At 43.6% G+C, this 16,737-nt stretch overlaps 1 protein-coding gene across 14 annotated transcripts in view; it reads left to right on the top strand.

Annotated features, from left to right (window-relative positions):
- The window catches only part of LOC121857022 (stromal interaction molecule homolog), a 58,570-nt gene that overhangs the window by 23,284 nt on the left and 18,549 nt on the right, over positions 1-16,737 (top strand). For 9 of the 14 annotated variants that reach the window (XM_042352848.1, XM_042352841.1, XM_042352846.1 and 6 more), the window contains exons 2-8: positions 7,718-7,845; positions 8,649-8,768; positions 9,310-9,422; positions 10,015-10,077; positions 11,399-11,514; positions 15,642-15,763; positions 16,069-16,224. In XM_042352848.1, the coding sequence (XP_042208782.1) occupies positions 7,718-7,845; positions 8,649-8,768; positions 9,310-9,422; positions 10,015-10,077; positions 11,399-11,514; positions 15,642-15,763; positions 16,069-16,224 (818 nt within the window). The remainder of the gene's footprint in view (positions 1-7,717; positions 7,846-8,648; positions 8,769-9,309; positions 9,423-10,014; positions 10,078-11,398; positions 11,515-15,641; positions 15,764-16,068; positions 16,225-16,737) is intronic. The other 5 variants (XM_042352839.1, XM_042352838.1, XM_042352837.1 and 2 more) reach the window with 5 other exon arrangements.

Below are 16,737 nucleotides of genomic sequence, written 5' to 3'. Positions count from 1 at the left end.
GTAGAAACCTATTGTGGGCGGCGGAGGAAGGATCATGGGTCGTGGGCGTACAGGGTTGTGGGTTGAGGAGAGTAGCGGGCGAGCGGGCGGAAGGGTTCCAAGCTTCATCTCCCGCCAGTAGTGAGTGACGTCACGGAGGTTATCACATTACACTATCTCCGGGTTACAGATGCCTCCTCCCCCGCCCCCCTTCTGTCCCCCACGTCTTATACCGACTCTACCCCTTCCATTAAGTCATTAGGGTTAATAAAATTCAGCCCATCGATTTATAATAAAGTCCAAGTGAGGATAGTAGCTTTCTCCACGTCCAGAAACGTTGTCTTTGTACATACAGATAGACCAATATTAACCGAACAACAACACTTGGGCAGCAAGGGACTACTGATGATTTATAAAGACCACGGCCGGGTTAGGAAAGAGGTAGTTAGTCACACAACGAACTACATACCATTAAGCATCGGCTTGCCAGAAAGCTGGCCAAGCAACACACGACGTCCTCCTCCTCCTCCACACGACGTCCCTCCTCTCTCCTCCACCACGGCATCCTCCTCCTCCTCCACCACACACGGCATCCTCCTCCTCCACCCACCGGCATCCTCCTCTCCTCCACCACGACATCCTCCTCCTCCACCACGTCCTCCTCACCACCACACGACATCCTCCTCCCTCACCCACGGCAATCCTCCTCCACCACGGCTGACGTCCTCCTCCTCCTCCACCACACGACGTCCTCCTCCTCCTCCACCACACGACGTCCTCCTCCTCCTCCACCACACGACGTCCTCCTCCTCCTCCACCACACGACGTCCTCCTCCACCACCACACGACGTCCTCCTCCACCACCACACGACGTCCTCCTCCACCATCGTGACAGGTGGTGGGGTGGATCATGTGTGGCTTCTTCAACCTTGCCAAACGTGGGTTACACCTAGTCGCTTACCTGTAATAATGACGTTATATGTCATAGGTGAAGGTAAGTGTGATGAGTCAAGTCACCCGCGTAGTGGTAGCAATAGTTAATAGAAATAGAGTAGTAGTAATAGCAGTAGTAGTAATAGCAGTAGTAGTATTGTGGAGAGGGCATGTAGAAGGTCCCCCAAAAGTAGTAGTAGTAGTAGTAGTAGTAGTAATTAATATTAGTAGCAGCAGCTGGGTCGTGGTAGAGAAGCGTGTCCTGGGTGTAGGATTAGAATAGAGTTACACCCTCTTGTGTCTGTCTCTCTCACCACTGGTTCCTCTACACCACCTTTTCTCACCTCCTGAAGGCTCCACAGTACCCCCACACATACACACACACACGTAAATGGTCGAGGCATATTGTTGCTGATGGTCCACTGTGACTGGTGGCAGGGGATGACATAACCAGCATTACGTCCTTCCCCACCTACCCCTCCCCTTATCATCAGGCGCTGGGAGAGATAACGAGAAAATAGATGTGTGTGTTTTTGTCTCCTCCAGCTCCAAAGAAACTGAGAAATGTATCATTTTTAAGGTGAAACTGAAACTATAGCCAATCAGGGGAGATACATTATAGCCAAGTAGATACGTCATCATGTCAGTCACCAATCAGGAGAGATATATTATAGCCAGGTAGATACGTCATCATGTCAGTCACCAATCAGGAGAGATATATTATAGCCAGGTAGATACGTCATCATGTCAGTCACCAATCAGGAGAGATATATTATAGCCAGGTAGATACGTCATCATGTCAGTCACCAATCAGGGCAGAGAAAACCAACGGGACTTCAGGGTATAAGCAGCGAGATTCGTTCCCCCATTCAGTACAGTGTAGCCAGAAGAAAAAATATATATATACAGAGGCTGGAGGACACATTCTATGCTGAGTGGTTTGGTAATATTGGAGTGGGAGGAAGAGAGGGAAAGGTCAATCGGAAAGAAATATTTCCCTGCGCCATCTCTCTCTCTCTCTCTCTCTCTCTCTCCTACTAGTGACGTCATTGGGGAGGCTGCTGACGTCACTAATACCCTGGCTGATACACACACACACTCAAGGAAGGTTTGGGCTCCTACTGGCTCCATTAAAGGCGTAACACTCAGGTGATATATTTAGAAAGTAATCATCACTCTTCACCACTAAAGTGTCTTACCTCGCCTCCACACAACACCCAGTCATATTAAATTAAGTTGTATCATCACACACCACCGTCATCACTCACCACACACACTATTATCACCATCACTCTCATCACACACCAGAGGGAGGTAACCTGGTACCATTATTCATAACAACCACACCTGTGACTCTACCTCAGTTCAGCCTCCAACACTGCTCTCTCTACCTTCCCTCTCCCTCCTCCTTCCCTCACCCTCCTCATCTCCACTCCCTCCTGTGTGGTAGAAGTGATGATGATGATGATTATTATTATTATTATTATTATTATTAATGATAATGAGACGAGCTGTGGCAGGTGAGCACACAGGTATGTAAAATCAGGTGACTCGCTGCCGACTGACTGCATCCTGGATTCTGACCTGAGGAAAGTGTGTTGTGTGTGTGTGTGCAGACGTTCACTTAAAGTCGAACACCCAATGGCCCGAAAACACACAAACATACTCTCTCTCTCTCTCTCTCTCTCTCTCTCTCTCTCTCTCTCTCTCTCTCTCTCTCTCTCTCTCTCCATTAGTTCAAAGGGGCTGGGTGATGTATAGGCCATCATTGGAGTATACTGATGTGGTGGCGGCAGGGGCCACCCAGCTGATCACGCCGCTCCATCCAGCTGGTTCTGTCTGTCCTCTCACCCCCCTCCTCCCTCTCACCCCTCCCTCTCTCTCCCCACCCCTCCCTCTCTCACCCCCTCCCTCCCTCTCCCCCACCCTCTCTCACCCCCTCCTCCCTCTCTCACCCCCCCTCCCTCCCTCTCCACCCCTCCCTCCCTCTCTCTCACCCTCATCCCTCTCTCACCCCCCTCCCTCCCTCCCCTCCCTCCCTCTCTCTGCCCCCTCCCTCTCTCTCACCCCTCCCGTCCCTCCTACCCCTCCTCTCTCCCCCCTCCCTCCCTCTCCCCACCCCCTCCCTCCTCCCTCCCCCTCCCCTCCCTCTCTCACCCCCTCCTCCCCTCTCTCACCCCCCTCCCTCTCTCTCATCACCCCCTCCCTCCCTCTCTCTCCCCCTCCCGTCGGTAGAAACACATTTTTGAGTCCTCGGCGTGAAAGAAAATACATATTTGAGGGGAAAATATGTGCTTGGTGAGGGCAGTGAGATGCGCTTGGTGTGTTCCTCCCTCTGATGATTGTGATGTGTTAGTGATGGAGGGAGGGAGGGAGGGAGAAGGAATCTGTTTCCATTCGGTTTCAATTATGGTGACTATTTGTCGTGTCTCCTTCAATTATGGTTGTTGAGTTGTGTTGTTGTGAGATAATTATCCACACACACACACACACACACACACACACACACACCTACCTACTGTATATTAATTAAATAAAACTATAAAATTTATCTCAATATTTCACACCTGGGCAGCAGACGTAACACCTGTGTGGGCCAGCGGGACTCATTAACACTTGGGCTACCTGAGACCTGATCCAGTGTATATGTTTACCATCTTCATCTCCTCTGGAAGACCTTGGCGTTAATGGGTAGCTCGTGTGGCTTGGAAAAGGTTATTTAAACAGTCAAATGATGCTTGTGTTTGCAGAGTCTCTTGATGTTTGTGTTTACTGTAGTGTAATATCTTCAAGCATCAAGGGACTTTGTAAACGCCCTGCAGTTGTATGGTGGTGGCGGCAGGTGTGTTTTTGCCCCAGGTGTGGTGTGGTAAGTGTGGTTTTTACAGCTGTGATTGGGTGAGTGTAGACGAGGTCACGGGTCAACAGCACAGACAAGGTCACTGCTCTGTGTGTGTGTGGATGGAGACAGAACACTAATCCAATTAACCAGACTGGATTTTTCACTCTAGATTAATGCCGGATTGCGAGAGAGAGAGAGAGAGAGAGAGAGAGTTCACTTTTCATTATTTAGTATAGTGAACTCATCATCAAACTGCCTCTCCAATACTGTATTTTCGACCTACTGTACAGGTATGTGTGTGTGTGTGTGTGGAGAGGTGTGAGTGGATGAGACTCGGGGCTATCCACTTCATGAAGGTATGCACAGTGAAGTGTTTGAATTCAGGTGAGGAGGAAGAGAATGATGAGACTGAGGGCAAGAGGAGGGGGGTGTGACTTCAAAGGTTAATTTAGTCTATCCATGACATCACCTGGAAATGTTTTATTTTAACTTACAACCTAACCTAACCTTCATAGTTACAGTACGTGATCTTGAGAATGATTTTTAGGGGAGGGAGGGGGGACGGGGGTAGGAGGGAGGTGGGGACGGGGTAGGAGGGAGGTGGGGACGGGGGTAGGGAGGGAGGTGGGGATTGGGGTGGTGGGAGGAGGGGGGGACGGGGTAGGAGGGAGGGGACGGGGTAGGAGGGAGGTGGGGACGGGGGCAGGAGGGAGGGGTCGGGGGTAGGAGGGAGGTGGGGACGGGGGGTAGGAGAGGGATTCGGGGACGGGGAGGAGAGGGCGGGGGAGGGTCCACCTGGGCTCACAGATGGTCCGGATATATTTAATGATAGTATAGTCACATCACTCACCTACAAATTTACTTAACTAATTATACGGTGTTAGTATATATATATACAAGTAGCATTTAACAGTGATTACAGGTCATTAGATATATTACTAGTTGAGTTCGTCATGCTGGTTGGGGGAGTAGACACCAGGCCCTCTATTCTTCACAGACCAACAACACGGCGTTAGGTCAGGTGTGGAGTGGAGGTGGTGGGCTATGTGAGAGAGAGTACAGGTTCAGTAATACTCCTGTGTTGGCAGTGAGTGGGGGACTTTAGTGGAGTGACTGAGTGGTGGACAACTCCTAGTGGTATCAGCAGGAAGTTGTCTTGATAATCGCGCGCGCGTGTGTGTGTGTGACGGGAGTGGTCAGCTCTCCTTTTACTGTGTCTGACCCTGACCCAAATACTCCTTCCCTCCCGCTGACATTCTGCTGACATCCTCACCTCCGGACATCCTCACCTCCTGACATCCTCACCTCCTGACATCCTCACCTCCTGACATCCTCACCTCCTGACATCCTCACCTCCTGACATCCTCACCTCCGACATCCTCACCTCCTGATACCCCCACCTCCGGACATCCTCACCTCCTGACATCCTCACCTCCGGACATCCTCACCTCCGGACATCCTCACCTCCTGACATCCTCACCTCCTGATACCCTCACCTCCGGACATCCTCACCTCCCTCCCTCCCTCCAGCCTTCCCTCCAGCTTTCCCTCCAGGTGAGTCATCTACCTGCCGTTTACCTTGGGGAGATGAGAGAGCTTTTATAACACCGATCTGTTGTCTGTGTAAGGTTTAGTGTCGATACTGTTATGGTGGTGGGGGGGGGGGTGTAGCCCTCAAAGGTTCCTACTATGGTTCTGTTTTTTACTATACAGTAGTTTGGGGCCGCCATCTTCGTGTCGCAGGTTGGAGGGGGTATTTAACTAAACTAAACTTGCATTCCCTAGAAAGACGAAGAGTATGGGGAGATATAGATAAAGTTCTTATAATATCCGAGCAGGATAGGACTCGTAGCAACGGATTTAATTGGATAAGTTTAGGTTTAGGAGGGAGATAGGAAGGAACTGGTTTACAAATAGCTTAGCAACTTTGTAGTAAGTGCTGGAACGCTGGAAAGTTGTAAAAGGAGGCTAGATAGATTCATGGATGATAGAGAGTGGTAGTAACTCTCGACAGGAGCTGCCATGCACAGACCAACCGGCCTATTGCAGACTCCTTATTTTCTTATTTTAACACGGGAGCCTTTTTTTTTGAGGGGGGGGGGGTTTGACCAGTCCTAAGGATCAGGTGAGCGTGACGCGCACACACCCACCCGCCCATCCACACAAGGGGTTGTTGACGCCCACACACGGTAGTCATGGTAACGTGAATATTGGTGCCCCGCCTCACTCACACAGCTGGGTCATGGCCTCCTCCTCCTCCTCGTGGTGGTGAGGTTAAGTGAGGTGAGGTTATGTTAAGTTAGGTGAAGTGTGGTGAGATTAAGTTTGGTTTAGGTTAGGTTAAGTGAGGCTAAGTTAGGTTAACTTTAGAGTGGTTTAAGTTCAGGTGAACCTCAATAATAATGAGGGACACAAAATTATGTGGTGTGGCAGGTGTTGTATGAGGCGGTAGCCGTTGGTATTAAGGCTGTGGTGTCATCTGTCTGTGACTTGGAACTTGCTCACGGCTCACGGGGTCCTCAAGGATCCACACGGGGTCCTCATAGGGTCTTCACGAGGTCCTCAGAGAGACTACACGGGGTCCTCACGAGGTCCTCAGAGAGACTACACGGGGTCCTCACGAGGTCCTCAGAGAGACTACACGGGGTCCTCACGAAGTCCTCGGGGAGACTACACGGGGTCCTCAGAGAGACTACCCGGGGTCGTCAGAGAGACTACACGGGGTCCTCACGAGGTCCTCGGGGAGACTACACGAGGTCCTCAGAGAGACTACACGGGGTCCTCAGAGACTCCACGGGGTCCTCACGAGGTCCTCGAGGAGACTACACGGGGTCCTCAGAGAGACTACACGGGGTCCTCAGAGAGACGACACGGGGTCCTCACGAGGTCCTCGGGGAGACTACACGGGGTCGTCACAGTAGGCGTAGTAGAGTTTACTGTTATTGTTGTGGTAGGGATGTGTGTGCCGCTGGTGCTCTTGTACTCACACAGCTTTTATCCTCTCTTGGTCACATCTGGCGGTATTTTTGTAGCTGTTGGTGAGTAGCGGAGTGATTAAGGTGGGGTTAACAGGTGCGGGAGGGCGCGGTGCAACAGTTGAGTGAGTGACACGGGCTAAAGGTGTTAAGTTGGCATATGGGGTCTTGGATCTAGTTAGTGTGTGTGTGTGTGAGCGTTATCAGGACGGTAGGTAGGCAGCAAGCAGGGTTCAGCTTTATTCTCTCGCCCACACACTCACACCTCCCGTAGGTGGTATGCGTCACGCTCCCTTCTCCCCTCCAGCCTCTCCCCTCCCGTCTCCAGCTGGTTCTTTAACTAATATGACTAATGTGACCGGTACTCTTCAAGCGGCTGTTAGGAAGAGTATTACACAAATTAACACATTCTTGGTGATGTTGTCCTCCGTAGTGCACCGACAGTACAGGGGGAGGGGTTGGAAACATTGTCCGTCTGTGTGTCGAACTTATGGGAAAGGAATTACTGGAGAGCCCGTTCAACTCGTCACGACTCATTGGGCCATTGCTGTCTTGGATGTGTTCACTGAATCAATGTTTTTCTCTCTTCACTTGTAAGGTCTCATAGTGTGTGCCTGTAATAGGATGTATAAGGAAGGTAAGGAGGCCATTATTCAGTGAAGATGATGGTCGTGGTGGTGATGTTGGTGATAGTGATGGCAGTGGTGATGGTGGTGGCGGTGATGCTGAAATAAGTTTTGGTGGTGGTTGTGGTATTCCTGCAGTATATATACCTCACGGGTCATCTGTCATGGACGCGGCCTGCCCATCCTCCTCTCCCTTCACATGTCTTTCCTCCTGTTGTACTGTAAAAAATATACTCTCGGTAGATGTCACCCGGACGTGTACTGTATTATAGATTCATGTATTTCTTTTCTTCTCAAACCTTTAGAGTTATTACAGGAATTAGCTGGTGATTAACTGGTGGTTTTCTTGTGTGTGTCCCCAGGATGTATGCTGGTGGATGAGCTGTGTCTCATCCCTGAAGAGATCCCTAATTATGAGGCCATCAAGAGCCTCCACTCACAGCTGGATGATGACCACAGTGGTGACATCGATGTGGCCGAGTCTGTTGACGTAAGTTGAATTCCTTCCCAGTCACCCACCAGGTCTACCCCACCAGGTCTCCCTCCACCAGGTCCCTCCCCCCACCAGGTCTCCCTCCACCAGGTCCCCCCCCCACCAGGTCTCCCTCCACCAGGTCCCCCCCACCAGGTCCCCCCCACCAGGTCCCCCACCAGTTCCCCCACCAGGTCCCCCCACCAGGTCCCCCCCTACCAGGTCCCCCCACCAGGCTCTGCACCAGGTTCCTCCTCCCACCAGGTCCCCCCCCCTCACCAGGTCCCCCCTCACCAGGTCCCCCCACCAGGTCCCCCCACCAGGTCCCCCTTACCAGGTCCCCCTCACCAGGTCCCCTCACCAGGTCCCCCCCACCAGGTCAAAAGTTAACTTATCACTGACCAGGTAGGGAAGGTTACTGTAACAAAGGTTTAGGTAACTTGATAACACATATCAGATTAGATTAAAACAATTGATAAAACCAGAACTCACCTGAATATTACCTTTCCTCTCTACCCTAACGCTACCTGGGGGGTTAGGTTAGGGTATAAGGATCACCTGAGGATTAGCTCCCCCTAATACCATTTGGACGGGGGTTAGACGAGGTTGTTAATCTTATGGTGAAAAATTAATCTGTTGGGTTAATCTTCAGGTGATCTGATTGTGGCTGACATTAGGGAATACAGTGCAATATATTACTGTATAATTTGCAAAGAACACTGTATTTATTATGTATCTGTAAAGTAATCTTCATTATCTAACTCTCTTACTTATCTCTCTCTCTCTCTCTCTCTTTCTCACTGTATCTCTCTTCCTCACAGTTTTTGAAGGAGGAGCTACAATATGCTAAAGGCTATGAGAAGCGGCAGAAAGTCTTCCATTACAACAATGATCAGTACATCTCTGTTCGTGAGTTGTGGCACATCTGGAAAAAATCAGAGGTAAGTCTTTTAAATCTCAATGGAATCAATTTATTTATTTATTTTTATATATATTTTTTTTTTGGGGGGGGTGGAGGGGTGGCACAGTCAGCAGCTAGTTTATTGTGCACCCATATACTTAGGCTGTGAGCGACTGATGTCATTAGTGAAATGGGGAGTAATTAAGGACAGGGGAAGTGGGAAATAACTAAGGACAGGTGAGAGAGAGAGAGAATGAATGAGTGAGTGAAGAGAAAGAGAGAGAGAGAGAGCAATCAGAGTGCCAAAGGAAGGAAATGGTGACTTGTGACATGAAAGGAAAGGAAAAGGAAGGGAGGAAAGGATGGAAGTGGAGGGAAAAAAATATTGGCTTTTGTCATGATTTTGTGCAAATTTTTCCCACTTAAGTTTGATCTAGTTGGATAATTTTGGATAACTAAAATGTAGCGTAAATGTTTGTCTGGGTTCTACTCTGCTCTTTCATCCCCACAAATCTAAATCTTTTGAAGGATTGTGGATAGGAAGTTTTTATTTATTTTTTTAATCTCGTTACCATCCTCAGGTACACAATTGGACGGTGGACCAGACCGTGGCGTGGCTTGCCGAGTCAGTGGAACTCCAGCAGTACGCCAGGAATTTTTACGAGAATGCCGTCAATGGATCAGTGTTGCCAAGGTGGGTGTTAAGACTTAATGTTTTGGCTGTTTTATTTTCAGGCAAATTATCTGTTTTTAGTTAGCAGAATTTTCTTTATAGTATCCCAAGTGCCGTAAGCATAATCAGTGCTACCACATGCCATTTGATTGTGGTTTTTGGCTTGACTGCTTCTCTAATCGATAATTTTTCTTTTTAATTTTTCTTGATAATACTATAGCTTTTTAACTACTGTACATTTTTTTCCTGTGTTCTGAAACATTCTGTGATGGACAGAAGTGTGGTTATGACAGTCCCAGTTATCACATGTTTGTATTGAGTCTCTAGGTACAGTACCTACCACTTAATAACATGATATATTTATATGTCAATATTTTGGTATGTAAAGTAAGTTATGTAATAATGACTAGTGCTCTATAAATATTCACATTTGCTTGAATTATTAAGCATGCCTTCATTTTGTATCGGAAATTTGAATGTTTGTAGTTTCCTGTATATTTGTTCACACCAAATACCAGTAATAAGAAGACACATTTGTTTCAAGAATAAAAAAAAAAACTTCCCTACATATTTTAGTCAATTTAGCGGTTGTGCCTCTTTTCCACTTCTGCAGTACTGTTCTCAGCGTGATTTCTGCCCGTTCCGAAAGAAGAAATTCAAGGTATATAGTAGAAAGGTGAATTCACAAATGCGTCAGTGACGTTGATGTGTTCTCCCCTGTCATTGACTTATGACTTGCACTTCTAACATGATAAAAACTGCCGAGCCTTCATGCTGTTTCGTGAGATGGCTTATTTGTGCCGTTGCATCCATTATATGTCTTGTACTTTATTTGGAAGAGTCTGGTACCTTGCGTGTGTTGTTTTTGTTATAATTTACCGTTGCCTTTCATATAGATATATAGATAGCTGCATGATCATTGCCACAATCTGTGTGATGATGTTCCTTCTCTTGTAACATGTAACATGGACCTCCTCATTACCATACAGTACATAGTGTATTTGTACAGTACCTCTGTTCTTTGATTTTATAGTTGAAGAGGTGCATTTCACCTTGAATTATTTATAAACAATATACATACAGTATTTATAGATCTATACGTATACTGTACATATGTTTTCAAAGTTAAGAGCAGAGAGATAATACATTGTTCTGAAGGCACTAGTTAAAGGGGGGAAGATTATTAATTGATGTTAATGCTTCTCTTGTATAGCTGTGCACACTTAGATGTCTAAAACTAGATGACATGGACTTGTCGAGTACAGTTAAAAGACTTCATGAAGTGTCATAATATAGGTACAATATGTCTGTAACTTGAGAAACTGAATTACCAATGTATACCTCTAATAAGGAGTGGGAAATGAATAGTGTGAAGGTGTTAGTCCCGGGGGCCTCGCTCGACATGACATTGACTATCATGAAGTATGGCACAGTGAATGATGATGACGATGATAAACACCCCTACCAACTCTTATTGGCTCCAGGAGTAAACCCAGTTCCTTGTATATCCTCCTTATGTGAGACTGGAGCTACTACCCATTTCCCATTCATTGTTAAAGGTCATATATATGTACAGTACAGTATAGTCTCTTGAAAGTTCTCCTCGAGTGTCTGTCATCACTGTTTATGTTCTCAATATTATAAAGTGATAAACTATATACTTTAGTGCTTATGATTTTAGAACAGTTTAAACTCTTTAATACTGTTTCTCTCTCTAGTGGATATGCTCTTGTAGGAGTCAACACTATTTTGTTTTATAGTTAGAGAGAAGTTGTTTATGATAGATCAATAAACTTCATAATTATTTAACTTTTAAGTCTTAAGTAAACAAGAGTGGAATGATTTTATTGTAGGTTTTTCAGGTTAATGTAAGAATTGTCCATATCATCATCATATTATTATTACTGTATATTGATTTAAAGATATTTCAGAGTTGACACATATATATGATGTAGATATTACCATCTTTAAGAGAACTTAGAAATGATGTGTTACAGACTGGCAGCCAACAACGAGCAGTTCCTGACCAAGGTGTTGGGCATCAAGGACCCAAAACATCGCTCCAAGATCACCATCAAGGCTATGGATGTGGTCCTCTTTGGGCCGCCTAAAGGTCAGATACTGTACCGTACTGTACTCGCTCTTAAATATTTTGGTACTATAGACTTTAATTAGCATTTTGCAGCTGTTCTTTCATAAGGTTAATTTTGTGTGAACTCTTACTTTGCTTTTAGTCACTAATTTTTTATTAGAACTTTTATTTTGAAGCAGTTACTGTGCACCAGAGTTGAAGAAGATCATCGACAGATACAGTTTAATCTCATAGGTCGGTCACTACAGTACTTGACTCCAAACATTTTGTGTGAAAAGATTTCTAGCGTGGTTAAATTATTATTTTTGCTATAACGAATCTGGTTCATATTGTAGCTATGCACGCGGTCTGTATTGTCCGTAGGCTTATTAGTCTTATTAAATATGTTCTGAAGGTTTATATGAAGGGCTTCTATGGCGAGGTTAGCCATGGAGACACCCTGTCCAAGAAGTTAAGAAATGTTGGCTCTCTTACAGTAGACATGTTCTTGATGGCTTGTCTTAATGTGATAAAGGCAGTGTGGGAGGTACATATATGTGTGTGTGTGTCAGCTTGGAGGATATTCAAAACATTGATAGTGTTAACGTTCACCAAATCATCCAGTTACTCTTATATCAGGGTTGCAGATCTAGCTTTGTGCTCACTACACAGCTTTGTTTATCTTAAGAGGCTATTAATGCCTTATATCACTGATGAATTTTATCTCACTGACAGTCTAAGAGCCGAGGGACTTTCCAAACACAGTGTTAACTCTTTCAAGTGTAGACAATGGCTGTAAAACAGAGAATCTATTTGTCCTGTATGATCTTCTTTAACTTTATTTGTATGTTTAAACTTTATCTTGGCTTCATAAATTAGCAAATAGCATGTTTGACTGGCTGTTGTTTGGCCAATAGTTCTTTTGAGAGCTCGGAACTTTAATTTAATTTATTCTTTTATGAAGTTTTTAGTATATAAGTCTGTATGTTTATGTTCTGATACAGTGTATTATTGTCTTGACGGTCTGGTGTGACTAATAGCTGGGGCTTGGGGTTGTCTCAAGATTATAATGGGGGTAAAACTTTCATGTGATTCAATGCAAGAAACTAATAGACACATCAGTCCTGAAATGCACTTCTATCATACACTTTAAACTGCATTTTACATATTTTCTGGACACAATGTAAACGTAAAGACTTTTCTCTCCCTGCCCATGGCTGATGTCCACTTGATGCTCGGTAAGTAATGTCTCTGTCAGCATTTTTTACTCCTCCGCAATAAGATAAGATAAGTGTGTATGTGATTGGCTTATTACAGATAAAGCATGACCAAATTCTAGACTATTGCCTAACTACAGAACAAATAATCAACATGTTAATTGGTTTAATATTGTAAATTATGTAATGATTTAAGTGAGTTTTGAGTCACCTGTGAGATGAATATTATGCCTTGCCACTTTGTCTGAGTGTCTATCCATCCATCCATCCAGCAGTAAATTTTTCTCTATTCTATAACTCTTCAAGCAAAGAAGATATTTTAATGAAACTATATACGTATAATTATATTTAATATCATCATCATCATCTAAGGATACATTTATTAAAGAATTCCTGGTCTCTTGGTTATGGGTGTTGATGTGTAGTGTACGATCATCTTGTGATGTACTGTATTGCTTTTCCAGTTTACACGTGGAGCACTCTTCAGCCTCGGGTGACTTGTTTTACTCCCGGGATTTACTGCTTTATCATGTTATCTTCACTTTGTTTTTGTTTATCTTCTCTTTGTTTTTATTTTTTCTCCCTAGGAACAGTTTTTTGAGAGTCATTGTCTGTCAGCAAGACCAAATTTGGTGAAATGATTTGTTTGGATATATTGTACTTTACTGTACTGAACTGTACAGCACATATATGGGAATACTGTTGTCAGGTAAACAGGAGACAGTTATCTCCACAAGCACAGAAACTGACACCTTCACTTAGTCAACATACTGTAGGCCAGTGGGAAAGTTTTTTGCTCTTAATATTGGTTATTGATCTCAGTTTCTTTTAGGGTTTTATATTATTTTTGGTCTCATAACTGTTCGGACATTCACTATTTTACTTCATATCTGATTTTCTCATGGAGAATAATTAGTAACGTACCCAGAAATTTGCCAGGGGTGTGGGGGGACGAAACACACCGAGGTATTGTTGAAATACGAGATAAATAATATTTGACTGTACGTTCATGCTGAGCTTACTGAGCCTTTGAGAATAATTCACTATACAGTATTGTACTTTAGTTAACATCTGAATTGTCTAAATATTTCCCTATAACGCACAAAAATACACTTGACACATTAAATATATTTTAATATCTATTTAATTGCTTGTCTCTTGGTGGACTCCTGGTGGTTGATGAGATGTGTTACTGTTACAGGACAAACTTTTTGTCTTTAGTTATAATAAATCTCTCCACACACTCTTATTGCATCAAGTTTTTGTGTTTGTTGTTTTGTTTAGATGTTCTCAGCAGAGTTAACAGTGATCTTTGGTGGACAGAAGCAGTTGTCATACTGATGATAGTTTGGTCTGAGGTGAACATGATCTCCGATACAGTACCTCAGAGTTGCATATTTTTGCAGTAAAATGTGTCTCCTGGCATCAGGGTCTGTAACCTTGAAGCCTTTCTTAGTTATCACTACTGTACGTATATACAGTATACCTCGTACCTAAAGGTACAATACAGTATATGAATTTTAATTATTTGTCACCTTTCAATTTAGTGGCTGATCTGTTTTCTTTGATAAGTTTAAGTAATTCTATATGAATGTTGAATTAGTTTAATGAAACATGACACCGTGAGGAGTAATGTCTTTGCAACTGTCTGTAATATGTCCTTCATCCACACCAAGATGACTCGGTCACATTCTTAATGTAGCTTACTCTCTTTTGATGCATTATTTGAACACACACTTGTACAAGAGAGCATGTAAAAAATTATTGGATGGCACTTTGCATGTGTAATGAAATGATGCCTGATTCTGTACTGTAGTGTTAAGAAACATGGAGGTGAAGGTTGTGCTCAAAGTTTGGTAGTGGAAATTACATTGGGAACTCCTGTGAGATAAATGATGTTGCTTATACCCAGATACGGTTGACAAGTCTGTTTAGTGCCTTATACTGTACCTGTCTTCTTTCTGTGAACTTGGAGATGAAGCAGCATTATGCTACAACCATCTCCTTAATACTGATTATAAAGAGTGTGTTTTTGTTTAAGTTGTGAAGCATTGCACCAAATCTTTCCCCTTTGGCAATAATGGGTTAATTGATCCTTCCCAGTCACACATACTGTAATAGGAACAGGTGCAAAGACTGAAAATCCCCCAGTCATCAGTCAGTATTACACCAGTCATCAGTCAGTATTACACTAGTCATCAGTCAGCATTACACCAGTCATCAGTCAGTATTACACCAGTCATCAGTCAGTATTACACCAGTCATCAGTCAGCATTACACCAGTCATCTGTTCATTGAGTTTCACCAGGAAGTAGGACATTAGGATCAGTCCCTCATTATTTACATTTTACTACATTACAATTTTATACAAACTAAAAGTCACAAATGCAAACTACTTCAATATGTTTCAGACTTACGCACCTGTTACAACATATAAAAAACAACAGCTATATTTTTGCAAGTGGAAAAAAATTATTATCTTGTCACCAGTTAATTGAAACTAAGGAATAGTGTCGTAGATAATCATAAAAGGGTCAAGTTGTCTTAGCTACATATGTCATGTCTTTAGATAACTGTTGGGATGTGTTAGGCTCTGTGTGGTATGTAGATGCTTCACAAGTAAAGTTATGTGTGGGATCAAGTTATTAGATAAGATATAATACATTAAATCCCTAGATGATGTTTTTTGAATATAAACATTTTTATACCTCCAAGTATTTAGAACTAACTGCACGATTAAGTAATTAGCATTGTAGCCACCTCATGAGAATGATGAAGGACAGGTCGCACTGTAGTACTCGCTGCGTTTCATCATGATATTCGTGGAAGATTGTAATTTGGTTGAATTTAATGTCCGGGAACTATCTTCATCATACATAATAGTGTGTATAGTATATAGCTACTGAAGGTCTCACACGCTCTGTAGTATTATCCGATGTATCCCGTTAACAGATACAGGAAGTCACGTGAAGGATCTCGTCCTTGTTTCACTCCTTACCCTCGCTCTGATTGGCTGCTTCAAGGCCTACCAGCGGAACAGAGAGTATGAAGCACAGCTGAGCGACATGTTGAGGGTAAGTTCATAATAACTTGTGTGTGAAAAACAAAATAAAAAGTATAGACTGACTACAATATACTCGGAAAATGTTTGATTCCTTGACATTCTGGTTTGGACAAGACTCACTTGTCATCCTTCAGGTTAACTGCTGTTTCCCCCCCGGTCAAGCACAAACTTGTCTGTTAGTTGTAATTACAGTTGCCTCACATGTAATTCATAATTTTGTTTGTGTGTGTGTGTGTGTGTGTGTGTGTGTACATGTGTGTAGAAATAAAACAGTTTAATTCTAGAACTTGTTTAATCAATAAAACTTGTAATTAGGACATGGAGAAGCTGCGGGAGGCTGAAGAGAACTTACAGCAGCTGGAACTAAAGATGACAACCAGAGTAAACAACGAAGAGAATGACGAGACCGCAAGGGAAGACAGGAACGAAAACCACGACAAAGAAGTCCAGCAACTCCGACTTCAGCTTGAGGTTTGTCAGATCTATGTACATATACTGTATACAAAGTTAAATTTACATAAGTGATTCACTGGTCACATTAAGGATTAGGGATAAGGTTTGTGTTATAAGTTAACTTAGGGTATGTGCTGGCTTAGTAAGAAGTGCTGCAAAAGGGACAGAACAAAGGTGGTGAAGTTGTTGGTTTTAGAAATTTGTTCAGTTCATTGATATTGTGTTGTATAAATTTAAAGAAAATTCAAATTAAAAGTTGGGTATTTATTTGCAAGATTATAGAAATCAGTAAAATTGAGAATCAGGCAGAGAGCAATTAGCTTAAGTTTTATTGATTATCAGATACAGTGTTACTAAAATTTATCAGTTCAAGAAAAAGGAAAATTTGACATTGTATTGGTTAGCCAGGTCAGGAATTTATTAAAGAAATACATTACTGTATTACTTTAAATAGAGTAATTAACAGACTTCAACAGGATATAATGTAAGAGAAAATCATACATGGATAAATTAGTGGAAGTATGTAGTACA

Source organism: Homarus americanus, unplaced genomic scaffold, assembly GCF_018991925.1.
Source record: "Homarus americanus isolate GMGI-L3 unplaced genomic scaffold, GMGI_Hamer_2.0 scaffold44060, whole genome shotgun sequence".
In the NCBI taxonomy this organism is placed as follows: Eukaryota; Metazoa; Arthropoda; class Malacostraca; order Decapoda; family Nephropidae; genus Homarus; species Homarus americanus.
The sequence above is the reverse complement of the archived record's forward strand: the minus strand, read 5'-3'. Positions and strand labels throughout refer to the sequence as shown.